The following is a 14,955-nucleotide window of genomic DNA, read 5'->3' on the forward strand; positions in this document are numbered from 1 at the left end:
TAGTTGACGCCAAGGTGACATAAATGTAATCTAAAAATAGTGATGACCTTTAGAACAAGTAGTTAATCGTGTTCATGAAGAGATGCTTTGCCAGTAAAAAATCATTTCATTCCATCGTATCCACTGATTGAAAAATTAGAGAATGGTAAAAATAATTTCTTAGAGTTTAATGGTTTCACCTTGAATTTAAAAAAAAATGAAAATTGTTGTTTATTATCAAATAATCATATTTTAATGATTAATCACATAAATGTTACTAATGATCAAATAATAATACAAGGCAAACATTTCTCTAAATTTCATTCGCTATTTGTAAAACCCTGTGACTGAAGATTTCAATATTTATTGAGTTAAAAAACGTATTAATCCAGAGTAGATAACTGTTACAACGGACGTTGTAAAGTCGAAATGTTTATATTTTTCATATGCTAATAGTGAATATTTTGTTACTGTCCCTTTATTACAATATAATAATTGATTTTAAAATTAGTTTATACATTTTATTTATATAATAATCCTAATCCTTTTAACGTTAAAAGTATTTTCTTTAATGTTTGCATTTAAAGATAATTTGTGGTAACTAAAATTTGGACACTACAAATAAAAATAAAAATTAATAAATTTAACATGAAATTACACTATCGATTATTAAATCGATACATAATATAAAATGGTATAATACATAGTATAAAATACCATTTATTAACAAAAGAATACCGTTTATTTTTATGCAGTCATGACATTAATATTACCTCAGTTGTATGTAAGAGAATGACCTGAAGCTAATGCTTGAGTATGACGTTCATCGTACATCAATTTTACGTAAAAATATGAGCCGTTGGCTGAGGCAGCCGTTCGGCACGCGCGTGGCTCGGGCGATCACTGAAGTAAAGTAGCATCGAGCATGGCCACTACTTGGCTGGGTGACCGTTTAGCCACACGTCGGGTTCGAACGAAGGTCTCTGACCGTTAGGCGCGGGATGAAAATCCAGTGATCGGTAAAATGGGAATTTTATCGATCACTGGAGCTTCACCCAAACCGAAACTGTACTGGCTAGGTTTTCTCTGTGGTTTTTCTACGCCACTACACTTCCATTGCACAAGGGAGGTTGTAGGGCATCACCGTAATGATGCAGTACAGTATAAGCACAAGTCGGGCCACAGCCGCACAATGAAAGGCAGAAAGAAAAGTAAAGAAGTTGCGATATAAAGGCAAAAAGTGTAAAATGTCGTTACTACGGCTACCCGCATGAAAAAACTTTATATGTGACAACATATATGATAGAATATATGAATATTATAATGTGATATATTGTACAATATATAAAATAATATTTATATTTTTGCCGTATTAATATATGATAATATATTGAAAAAAAATATATTGCTAGAATATATTATCAATATATTTATCAATATATGACTTTTTATGTATGTTTTACATATATATTTTAATATATCTTTTTATATTGATGTATTATATTGAAAGTAGTATATTAATTAATATATAGTATTTTTTATATTTTTTATATATGTTTTCCAATATATTGCAAAATATGTGGTTTCCAATATATTGTAAAATATATGGCACTTTTTTTACTTTTCTTAGGTTATTGCCAGTAAATATAAGGTCAATGAAAAGAAGGAGAAAAAATAATAAATTTGACTTTTTTTTGTGGAATTGTGTAGAAATTGAAAAAGTATATTAAAAAATAAAATTTTCAATATATTGCGAAAAATATAAGTTTTGATTTACTGGAAAAATATAATTCCAATATACCGCGAACGATATATTTAATCATATAAATTCTTTCATATATAATCAATTATATAGAGACCATATACCACTAATTATATGAGTCAAAATATATGGATATACACTTATCCAAAAAATTAAAGGAACAAGAAAATTTTTTTAGGTCTACGGGGCCGGGAAAAATTTTTTCAAAAAAACGAATTCATGGCTTGTTTAGGAAATTTATTCAGCTACAATTTGCTTTTTTTTGTTTCTCTGTACGACAATTTGTTGCTGAGATATCAGCCTTCAAATGAAAAAGGATCCTTTTGTCTTTGATTATTGATATCTCAGCAAGAAATGGTCACACAGTAATTTAAAGGGCAGTTTAATAAACTTAAATAAATCCCCTACAAGCTCCATTTTTGATTTTAAAAAAAAAAAATTTTTTTTCATCCTTGATATCCACTTGAAAAACCTTTAAAAAATGGCCATTTTCTGGTTTTTTAGTCGACTCATCGCTACTCTGCAAATATTGATAAAAAAAATAATGTTGCCAGGTAATTTTACAGCTTAATGTACCCCCAAAAACCCTGGAAATTTTCAGATTGATCCATTGAACCGTTTGTCCGGTCCGATTGCTCAAAGTTTTACAAAACAATTAAAGGAACAAGTTTTGTTCCTTAATCTGTGTAATCGTTATCAAAATGAAAAAATCAATTTTTTTCGGATATTCTTTCATTTTTGCGTTAGTTATTCAGTAAATGTAAGGTAAAGAAAGAAAAAAAATTTTTTTCCGAAAAACGAAAAAAAAAAAAATAACCCCCCGAATAAAACATGAAAAAAAAAAAAATTGGAAAAAATTCTTGTTTGGTCTCGTTTTTTGGAAATTTTTTTTTTTTTCCTCTTTACCTTACATTTACTGAATAACTAACGCAAAAATGAAAGAAAATCCAAAAAAAAATTAATTTTTTCATTTTGGTAATGATTACACAAATTAAGGAACAAAACTTGTTCCTTCAATTGTTTTGTAAAACTTTGAGCAATCGGACCGGACAAACGGTTCAATGGATCGATCTGAAAATTTCCAGGGTTTTTGGGGGTACATTAAGCTGTAAAATTACCTGGCAACATTATTTTTTTTATCAATATTTGCAGAGTAGCGATGAGTCGACTAAAAAACCAGAAAATGGCCATTTTTTAAAGGTTTTTCAAATGGATATCAAGGATGAAAAAAAATTTTTTTTTTTTAAAATCAAATATGGAGCTTGTAGGGGATTTATTTAAGTTTATTAAACTGCCCTTTAAATTACTGTGTGACCATTTCTTGCTGAGATATCAATAATCAAAGACAAAAGGATCCTTTTTCATTTGAAGGCTGATATCTCAGCAGCAAATTGTCGTACAGAGAAACAAAAAAAAGAAAATTGTAGCTGAATAAATTTCCTAAACAAGCCATGAATTCGTTTTTTTGAAAAAATTTTTCCCGGCCCCGTAGACCTAAAAAACGAAACCAAAAAATTTAGAAAAATTTTGTCTCGATCTTTTTCTTCTGATTCCGCAAAAACCGTGGCTCAAAAAAATATTTTGCTGGAAGATCTTCAAACTAGAGATTTTAAGCTTCAATTTGCTTTTTTTATTTTTTCGATACGATCATTTTTCACGAAAATACAGCCTTCCAAAAATCACTAAAAAATTTATAAAATTTTTTTGTTCCTTTAATTTTTTGGATAAGTGTATATATCAAGTTTATTATATTATACTTATAAATTATATATATACTATCCATATATAATAAGAATATATTGAGCATTATATGAGATAATATATATAGAAAAATACAAAACATTATATACAAGTAAATATATTATGATAAATATATAATCCAATATATGTAAAAAAATATATATTTTTTAATATAGATATTTTTGCCGCTATATATTTATCACATATTCACCATATATTTTTTTGTATACTGTTAACAATATATAGCTTTTCCATGCGGGTATTTACTAGAAAACAATTAAAATTAAAAAATTATGAGCCATTTCTTATGCATGCATATGACGGTATTATTATATCACTTTTACGTTAGAATATGACTTGTAATTTATGTAATTGTATGATTTATTTCTTACGTAAATAATACATAAATTTATGACTCTAATATGACGTCACAGTATAATAGGGATAGGATACAATATTTACGTAATATTTAAGTCACCATTATGATATCATATAAAAGTCAAATTTTAGGTCAGTACTATGTCATAATTATGTCACACTATATGACATCATCTCAAAGTCATCAATAAAGTCATTTTTATGTCATATCTATGTAAAAATTTCATGATCTCTATATGACCTGTCTATGACGTCATATGAAGGTCATATGTTCACTGGGTAAGGTCCAAGAAACAAATAGTTGTAGAAAAATAAAGTCTATGGAACATTTTAACTATGTGCGAATAAAGAGAAAGATTGTGTGGATTTGAATAAACTGAATTTAAGTTAAATTTATTAATTAAATGTGATAATTTGATTCCTCATCCTTCATTCTTACTAATATATTTACAATGACTCTGATTGAGATCTTATTACGTCTTAATTTTTTCAACATGAGCGCCCTAAAATCTAACTTGTTTTCATAACAATGATTATTATTATACACAGCTAAAATCGTGATAATTGGTTCATTAGTTGTAGAGTAAACGTAATCCAAAAGTTTATAAGCTCATAATCATTTTCTACTTTAGTTGGATACTCCAGAAAATCCAGATTTATTTCCATATTATTTAAATATTAGACTCATAATGATAATTTTTGTGACAGATACTTAAAATGTACGACATTTAGTGCCTATAGTCGGCAGCTGAAAATATTAGATACGATACAGCTGGTAAAAAAGATACCTAATCGTTCTAATAGTGACGTCATCAATGAATCAAAAAATATTTTTTGATTACATGTGTGATAGCAAACGACCAAAAAATATCCAAGTGACTCAGCAAGTCATCTTGTGACAAAATTTATCATCATTGTAATCCTTACTCTTACCAACTTCTCTCTCATTTTCAACAAATACTCAAAACAATCTTACCAAATAAATAAACGTGGATTATAACCTGTCATTAATAGGTATTAAATGTAGTACATTTCAAATATCTGTCACAAAAACTAATGTATCTATCTAGTACAATCGAGCCTAAGACGCTCGTTTGTTGGTACATCTTCACACCTCGCGTCTTAAACATGATCGCATTTGATAGATAAACTACTATTTTAAGCTCAGTAAATTTATTTAATAAATATAATGAACTACCCTGTTTAGAAAATCTCATAGAATCTAATAGATTCTCAGTAGTTCCTATAAAGATTTTATGAGAATAAATGAGTTCTATGAAAGGTGCTGTAGTTAAGTATAGGGCCTTGTAGTTAAGTATAGCTATAAGAATATATCGGATTTTTTAAGCAGGGTAGTCACTCTGAATCACTTTCGTTATCAAAGGAGTTTTACTATTCTTTATTTCGTTTATGTTACAACATTAAAATTAGCCTGATCTCATAAAATTAAACAAAAACCAAATTTCGGAGCAATGTTATTTTTTTCTTTTACCAACCCAAGGATTCTATTTTTGTTACAACCATTTATATTGTTCAAATGTTCTACGTAGTAATATTTTATTTGTTTTTTGTTAGTAGATATTCCAAAGTCTACAGCAAGTATCGTTACTTCAACAGAAGACCGACCCGAAGAAAACTCAAAAGAAAACAGTGCAGTTGACTCAACTGAAAACAATCTAGAAAAAGCAGCTACAAAGATACAAGCAGTATTTAGAGGACATCACATCAGAAAGAGTATGAAAGGAACAGAAGCTACATCTCTGCAAAAACAGAACAAGGGAGAAGAGAGTGAACCCACGAAGGAACAACTACAAGATGAATTTCGAGCGGATGACGTCGGTAAGGATTTGAATTAACTTAATTGATGCGAAATCATGATTTTAAACATTCCAGAAAGTGAGCACTTGCTGTTTTAGCACCATGGATAACAGCAGAGAAACGTCTGGAGTATTTCTGCAGAGTATTAAGGATGGTTATGACGTCACACATAGGTCATATAAAGATCATAAAATTTTACGTCACTTCGACGTCAAAGTGACTTTTTTTCTAATTTTAATATTATGTCATGTTGTATCATATAATTATGACACCATGCTGTCGTAAAATTTGATTCTTAGGTGATGTCACAATTATGACTTTCATTCTATGTACTGTAACGTAAAAATTTAATACTCAATAGTACATAAAAAAAAATCACTAATAAAATACTCAAATACTCGAATTAAATAAATTTGGGGACTCAAAACAAAATCGGACCACGTTACACTTCGCCCACGGATCATCTCTCTCATCTCCACCAAATTCCGATGGCTCCAGCTGACTTTCGTCTTATTTCCGGTATCGGCAATCGGTCTAAATGTACACGTAAATTTAAAATTTAAAATGTATATCTTTTGGAGATGAGCAACATCAGCGGTGGTAGGAGCATGTCCCGGTGCGCTCAGTATGCTAGGTTGTGAAGAGAGGGTCGCGGTACGTACTCCGTGGAAGAAGTCGATTAATTAAGTAAAATAACATGAAAATAACGATCCAAAGCAAAAGAGTTAAAGATATGGCGTGAAAGCGACACTGAGGGCTCAAAAGGCCCGCAAATTACCTCTCTCGGCCAGTCAGCCAAATAAATACCATTAGACGACATCAGGAATCTCTCGATAATGGCGATCCTGAACACTCGGTACACTTCCCAGACAAATTCTCAAAAATAAAATAAAAAGATGCGGTAACTCGCGGAGGTCCACCTCCGGAATGAAAAACATCACGATAATAGGCTCCCAGAGCACCCTACACGGAGCCACAGGCTCCAGATCGGTATCAGCCAAGGGCTGCTCTCCGACTCACAACTACTCGTTCCAAAACTCCAAACTCAACTACCCAGTACACCGATACTCAAGCAACTGCTAAACTCAGTTACCTAATTCACTTTCAAGCTGCTCTAAACTTTGATTTGGCTTGAATAATCAGAGCGCCTCTAGGCTCGGAAAGTAGAAAATTCATCAGGGTCTAAACAAGTGGATAATAGCTTGTTCGAAACTCGAGAGATAACAAGTAGAGGAAACCCTTTTCATAAGGTATGGGAAGAATTGCGTCCCACCACTTATCCATAAGCAACCTGTTGACCAGCGCTGGGAGACTGGTACTACGGGGTGCCTTTCCAAGCCCACTTCGACCAGAGTCTCTTTATTTCATGAGATGGTAGTAGTGTTTGGCCCACAGAGGTAGGACTCATGGTAGCTGTGGTGAGATACCACGCGCATTGAAGATTTTTTATTATACCTCTGGTTAATGTCCACCTTAGTCGTCAATCGATTATACTTTTTGGCTAGAAGTGTCTTCTGGGGAGGAAGTGGAGACAGCTTTGCAGCGCGTGCATGCCTGAAATAGGTGAGGAAACGGCCTCCCGTAAAACGGAGGTGGACTTCAATCCCGTAACATTAATTAATTAACCAGTTTACTGGTACTCTCACAACTGTTTCGCTCCAACCTCCCACTTTAATTCACACGCTCTACTCCTCTGCTTCTTTCACATTCTCACTTCTGTATCTAATCGTACGCCCACAAAAAGACAAGCCGCGGATTCATGGGTATATCCCGAAATTAACCAAAAACGTACTCCAGCTAACTCCAGACTCCACCATGAAGAGGCACCGACATCTGAGCCACTCCTCTGTGATCACCAAGTCATCCCGAGGGCTAAGCCTGAGCCTAGTCGTCATCACTAGTCGGAGGTACGTTACTTCGGCCACTATCAACGACATAGCTAGATATTCCTCGTCAAATCCGCACTCCATCCCACATGCACTCCAGAATACAGCGGACCACACACATACTCCTGCCCACTGCCAAACGAAAACTCAAAAACTGATCCCAATTTGCATCTAATTCAAGACTAATTCAAGCTCCGCTCCACGGTAACACTGACTCGTCCACAACCTCAAAATACCAAAACTGTAAACAAACCTCGAACTTTGTCGTATTTAAAATTCTCATCTCAAACAATATCCCATATTTAATCCCCATATATCTAATTCTTTACTCATTTTTCTCAACAAATGCCCATAACTGTAGCTAAACGTTAATCAATATCTAATTCTTCAACTTTAACTATTGTCAAATCTGTTTCAAATATCGTTAGTTTCTATAAGCTAAACTATCTGTCTTGAGTTACCATGCTCGTAAATACAATCAAATCAGTTGAAATTTTTGACGTTCACATTAATTCGGTTTCTATATGAAAATAGCGTCACAATTTATATTGTAACGGATTTTTCATCGCCGGGGACCTACTGGAGGTGAAGTCCAAGTATAATTGTATTTGGCAAAACTAAGACGACAAATTAGTTAGTCGGACGTCAGGTTGGTTTAGCGAGGAACCACCTCGACCATCGATGACCTTGATTAAATTGGCAGCTCTGCAATCGGTAAAGAGGTGGCGGGTTAAATGACGATACGCACCTGATAACATAGCTTACATGCTACTACGGCAACTGAATAAAGTAAATTTCTCGATCAAAAAAAGTAACAATGAATTTATTTATTTGGCTCATATCAATCGTACTTACTCATTAACACAGCATTTTGTGGCTCGGCAAATTAACATTAATAATTGATCGCATTTTATACTCAGGTTTAATCGACACAATAATTTTGATTGGATTGATAACAAATTCAAAATTTTTCGAATTCATAAAATTAGCGTTTGATCGATTGTTCAACTTACGCAAATCGGAAATCACAATACGTCGAACTTGGGAATACTCACGTATTAAATACCACACAAACGTCATTCATTCCACACACAATAAAACCAGTTTTTACTTGAAATGGTATTGTAAAAATAAATACTATGCTACTTATTCAAAATCACTACAAGTCACAAGTACAAACGAAACTTAACGGTGCGGCTATCATCTGCCATTTTGACCACGTTTTCACTCTTACAATAATCGACAAATACGTTTAATTTGAATACATTTTAGATTATTTAAAACAGAGTGTATCTCAAGTTTACCAAGAATTGAACCCTTTATTAATTGATCTTAATAAGGGTGCCACTGGAAGATATGCTCAGCCTTCCAGAACCGGAAATGTTAGAATTAAATTATTGTACACTATTTATTATAAATGTAACTTCAATTTTATTTACGAAATTAACAATCTTGCCCACCCCGGCTTTTATTACTTATAATTATTTATTAGGTTTACCAAACTTTTATTCTTATAACTAACGAGTCCACCGGACTTACCAGTGAACAGATGACCTTAATTTGACGTCATACGTAAGTCATAGAAATGTCATCGCAGCTTATATAAATTAGACGTCAATCTGACGTTCTATATGACTTTAGTATGATGTAAAAACTTGTGACATCATATTGATGTGAATCATGACTCTTGTATGACGTCACAGTCATGACTTATATATTACGTACGCTTAACATAAGATCTAAATCTTATTGTTACGTAGAAATAAAGTCATTATCGTATATCATAATAATGTAATTTTCAAATCATACATTTATGTCAGTAGCAAAGTCACGGTTATACGTAATATAGATGTCACTTTGAAATCATCTCTTTACATCAGTGACACGTCAGTATTTTACGCGATACTGATGTAATTTTCAAGTCATAGTATTTTACTATCAATTTATTAAAAAAAAAAAACAATCATAGAATGAAGTTTCAAAATTGTGTAAATAACAACTGAACGTCAAACTTTTCTGCGGCCAAAGTAATCGATAAACTCGATAATAGAGTATTTAGAAATTTTAGATTAAATCTTTAGCGTAAGCAGAAGAAATTAAGTTTAATTTTTTAAACGATTATATACCGAAAATCCTATCATTTAAGATGACAAAAAAAATGTTGCGAAAGTTTGAATTCTTTTAATATTAAGATTATAAAATTCAGTATCGCAATTTTTCAATCGAGGAAATTTTATACGATTTTGTGGAATTATTTAATGTTTCGCAAAGTTTTATAAAATTTTCTAAATTTCACATCACAGCAAAAAAAAAAAATCCCAAAATTTTTACTAAGTATTACACAATTTCGGAAAACTTGTTTAAAATAACTTTTTTTTGTTCTCAAGTTAAATTTCATATAATTTTATCAAATGCTTGTAATATCTTATGAGAATTCTTATAAAATGTCAAAGAATATTATAGGAATTCATAAGATTCTATAAAATTATCATCCAGTTCCAACAGTATCATAGTTTCTAAGACATGTTATACAATATTGAGTTCTTACAAAATTTTATGAAGCTTTACAAAATTTCATAAAAGTTCATGGAGTTTTTTAAAATTTTGAAAAAAACCACCACAAAAACTTATAAACTCCGTCTTCTCCGGCATTTAACTATAAATACATCAATTCAACACTAAGCTCCAACTTTCATGATGTGGACCAGTGAGCAGCGTTCAGGATTGACAAGGATTACCAGCCAAGAGGAGCCGTGTTCGAGCCCAACAGACGCCCAGGATCTTATCATTATCTTATGTTATTAAATCTTGTTTCTAAATTCGTAATAGGTCCGCGTGGTAATAATCGAATTAAAAATTCGATGTTTCAATTTTTTTTTTTTTTTTTTTTTTTAATATTTTTTCCAGATTAATAATTTTGACATCACCTATATGTCATATTGACGTCATAGAATGTCACACAAACATCACATCTACATCATGTTTACGTCATTAGTTTTACATCATAACCTTACGTAGAATAGTGTGAAATAATGAGTCACACCTGACTCATTCATGACTCATATCTTACGTAAATGATGACATAGCGTAAGGTCACTCTGACGTCAAATTTTAGGCCACCAGCCACCACCAGCCTAATCCCCTGGATCTTTCTAAAAATTATTATCCCCTGGACCTACACAATATGGCCACCGGACTGATCCCATGGATCATTCATTATTTTAAAACAAAATTGGCAACTCACCAGATCCTCAGGATCTTTATTAAAACTTGATTCTAATGTTCCCTAAACTTATTCAGAATAGCCACCAGCTGATCTCCTGGATCATTTAATTTAAAATATTTCCCCCGAAAATGTCTTTCCTCTCTCTCTCTCTCACACACACACACACATTTTATTTTATTATTTATTTGTCTACAGGACTAAACTCACGGACATTTATACAATTTAATTATTAATTTTAATTGATCGGCTGACTAGACTGATTAAGAATTTTCTATGTTGTTAACTTTTCCTCTTATTAATAATCACATTCCATATTCACCGTGATTCGTTTTCGTATCTTTATTTTTTTTGGAGAATTTTATTTTATGGTGAAAAGTTTCGTGAAGTCGGGAGTGACGCTAGGGACTCGTGCTGTCTTTTTCTTATTCGTGCGTCTATTTCTTTCTCTCTCGATTTTGTGAACACGTCGTCTCCCCGCTAACTCAAATAAAATTTAATTTTTATTTATCAATTTTCAATCATTTATAATTTCAGAAATAACATCGATTTGTTCTAATTATTATTTATTTTAATTAACTAATTATGCACTTAGTTCACTAAATCAATTCACTTAAATTTCTTTAAATTTTCTTATCTAACCAGTCTTAAAATTAATTGTATTGTTACGTTTTGAATAATTCCCAATATTAATTTTTAATTATTTATCAATTATTTGTATTGTCTATAAACAATGGTCACTGATCCTGGTCACAGCACCACTGTTACGTTTTGAGAATTACCCCAAATTATTTAAAAATTGAAATAATTTTTAATTATTAAATTTTATTCAGGTTTGGCCTCATTGGAGTATCGATAGACCCCCGGTGGGCCCTGCTCGTCGATTATTTGATTGTAATTATTTATTTATTTAATTCTCGTGATTTCAAATGTATTTTCCGACCCGGTCTCCATTTTATTTATTATAGCAGCAGGTGAATGGATAGGTCATAGTGTAAGTGAAAATATTGGGGTGCCAATTGGCACCCCAAAATAAGGTTGGATTAATTTACGATAAATTGTAATTTATTAATTATATGGAGAACAGAGGTTCGAGCTCTATGAGCTCTCTCGAAGGACTGACTATTTTGTCATTATGAAAATATAATAAAGTCAACAGAGTTGACAAAATGTTGACGCTGCATCTCAGGTTCCCTGTGAGAGAATCGTCGTGGCCCGAGTCTCATGCATCGTCATCTGTTTTGACTACCCGCGAGCCACGGCGACTCTCTTATCGTAACCGATTTCCGTTACATTGCAAAAAATTAATTTATTAAAAATAATTAATTTAATTTAATCAATAAAATATTACGGGAACGTAACATCTCCCGACATAAGCAAGTCGTTTCAAACGAATAACGCTACGACTGAAAACAAACTTCATGACTTGATATAATCTAAATAAAATGTTCAATTGACTCTATATAAACTAAAGTTCGATCATAATTTTTGAATGAAGTTATTTGCTTGAAATTTTAGACTAAACCTGAGATGCGTTATTTTTCTATACAATTATAAGTGTTTAAGTAATATAATTACTTTTTTAACTTCCCGCTAAGAAAATTGTAAATTTTCAAAAATTCAGGAAGTTATGGGTTTCGGTCCGATTTACGAAAATCGAATTTTCATCAGATGTCGACGTTTTGAGGTCCTAGGAAGCTATTCTGACTAATTTCAACATGATGTCCGAGTGTATGTATGTATGTACGTACGAACGTATGTAAATCCCTGTATCTTTTGAACGGATGAACCGATTTTGAACTTTAAGGTGTAATTCGACGCGGCTTGTCAATATCTTGAAGCTGAAAGGAAATTGAGCTTGATCGGTAGGGCTCGTTCAGAGATATTCCAAAAATAAAATTTTTTCCAAAATGTTTTTTTTTTGATAACTTTTTAAGTGCTCGATGGATTGATTCCAAAATGGACTGGGCTCTTTAACTTTATAAACCGCGTCGAATGCCACCTCAACCATCAAAATCGGTTCATTCGTTCAAGAGAAACCGTTGTCGAAAGAATTAAAAAAAAAAAATTTTTTTATTTTTTCTGAAATATCTCAAAAACGACTCGATAAATCGAATTCAAAATATGATCAGCTTTAGAACTTGATAAAACGCGTCGATTGCCACCTCAACCGGTTTATTCGTTTGAGAGATATCGTTGGAGAAAAAATGGTGAAAAACATTTTTTTTTCGAAAACAACAGCATACAAACGTATTTTCGAGCTCGAAGAGCTCGAAAAAGTATTCACAATAATGTTTTCGAGGTTCTTGAGCTCGAAAACAGCGGGAAGTTTTAGGGCTGGCCCGCAGGGTCAACTGGCAGACCGATTTTTTTTCAACTTTCTAATACTCAGCTGCATTTCATGATATCAAGTCGGTCTTGGTCGCAACTTGTAGGGCATTTGGTGTTCTTCAAAAGTGCCCATAGTTACTTAGCTATATTTCCAGCTGTTTCACTTGTGTCCGTTGTGGAACTCATTTTTCCTATGAAATTGACGTTTATTGGCTTGCAGAACATAAACCAATGAAAGTACACCAAAAATGTTAGTAAAAATTTCATAGGAAATTTTATTCCCTTCGAAAAAAGTCCTATGAGTCAAGTCGCTGAAGTCCATAGTTTCTGAGTTATAATCATTTTATTAATTTGAAAAATATAATATAAAAAAAAAATTATAATTGATGTTGTATTTTTCAAATTATTAAAATGATTATAACTCAGAAACTATGGACTTGAGCGACTTGACTCATAGGACTTTTTTCGAAAGGGAATAAAATTTCCTATGGAAATTTTACTAACATTTTTGGTGAACTTTCATTGGTTTATGTTCTGCAAGCCAATAAACGTCAATTTCATAGGAAAAATGAGTTCCACAACGGACACAAGTGAAACAGCTGGAATTACAGCTAAGCAACTATGGGCACTTTTGAAGAACACCAAATGCCCTACAAGTTGCGACCAAAACCGCCTTGATATCATGAAATGCAGCTGAGTATTAGAAAGTAAAAAAAAAGTAATTTAATTTACGTGTATTTTAAATGGGAAATCTTTGAAATCAAATAGCAAGTACTTAGCATTGGAATTAAGAGCACATATTTGGTGAGAATTTTTTTTTTTTTTTCGATATAGATTGAGATTTTGCTTGAGGACTTAAAATAAAAAAAACTTTTACGGAAATGAATCACCCTAACCAGGAGTTATTCGTTTTCTCGAGTTTGATCGACTATCTCCGATTGGGCCTTAGGATTTTCTTTTCTACTACTAGCAGCTTGAGTGTCATCTGTATATTTTGTCAGCTCACGATTAGCTCGAGTGTGTCCAATTCCGAAGCACTAGTTACAAATTTCTTGCCGTGGATTTTCACACACTTTAAAATTGTGCCCGGCCAGACCACAATTTAAACACGGTTTGTCGCTTCTCGGTACAAATATTGGAGCTTGGCTGAAACCTGGTGATCTTGGAAACTGGCTCATACGTAGTCGATATCCCTAATTATGGTATATCCCGAATGGTATTTTTAAACTCTACTCAACTAGTTATCATAGTTTGTGATGAAATTCCTTGAAAAATTGACCATGAGGACAAAAACGACAGTTAGATTTAAAAAAAAATCTACCTAAAAAGGGCTTATAGCGTTAGAAGGTAAACATTGTAAAAAAAACTGCAGAAGCTGTACAATTAAAGCACTCTAATTATATAAATCCATATTTACATAATACTCTCATGATATGTAATTATCGCTCTATTAATAAAAGATTAAGGGTTTATTCATTTCCAATCATAACTATGCTTGGTCATAGTTAGCAAATATTAGGACGTGCTCATGCCTGCTCAAGGCTGATGATTTTTTTCCTGGGTCTGTGAGGACATTTCTTCCAAGTAATATAAATTTCATTCATTTCTAAAGTCTATTTTTATTACAAACTACACTTTATTTACAAACTCTAATTAAAACATGATATTTTCAAATTCAAAACTCAGATTAAGCTATCAATTTCGATAATATTTGAGAAAATATATATTCAACTCGAATTCTGATTAGAAAATACGATGCGAAATGATTAAAAACGCATGTATGTGTGTGTGTCTGGGTGGGTGGATGGTCGGTGTGGAGTTTAAAAATACAAATCACT

General features: G+C 32.2%; 1 protein-coding gene across 3 annotated transcripts in view; it reads left to right on the forward strand.

Annotated features, from left to right (window-relative positions):
* The window catches only part of LOC130664883 (uncharacterized), a 127,793-nt gene that overhangs the window by 71,657 nt on the left and 41,181 nt on the right, over positions 1-14,955 (forward strand). For 2 of the 3 annotated variants that reach the window (XM_057465060.1, XM_057465061.1), the window contains exon 2: positions 5,438-5,698. In XM_057465060.1, coding sequence (XP_057321043.1) covers positions 5,438-5,698 — 261 coding nt within the window. Of the gene's footprint in view, positions 1-5,434; positions 5,699-14,955 lie in introns of all 3 variants that reach the window. The other variant, XM_057465059.1, reaches the window with a different exon arrangement.

The sequence above is a fragment of the Microplitis mediator genome, chromosome 3 (genome assembly GCF_029852145.1).
Source record: "Microplitis mediator isolate UGA2020A chromosome 3, iyMicMedi2.1, whole genome shotgun sequence".
Taxonomy (NCBI): domain Eukaryota; kingdom Metazoa; phylum Arthropoda; class Insecta; order Hymenoptera; family Braconidae; genus Microplitis; species Microplitis mediator.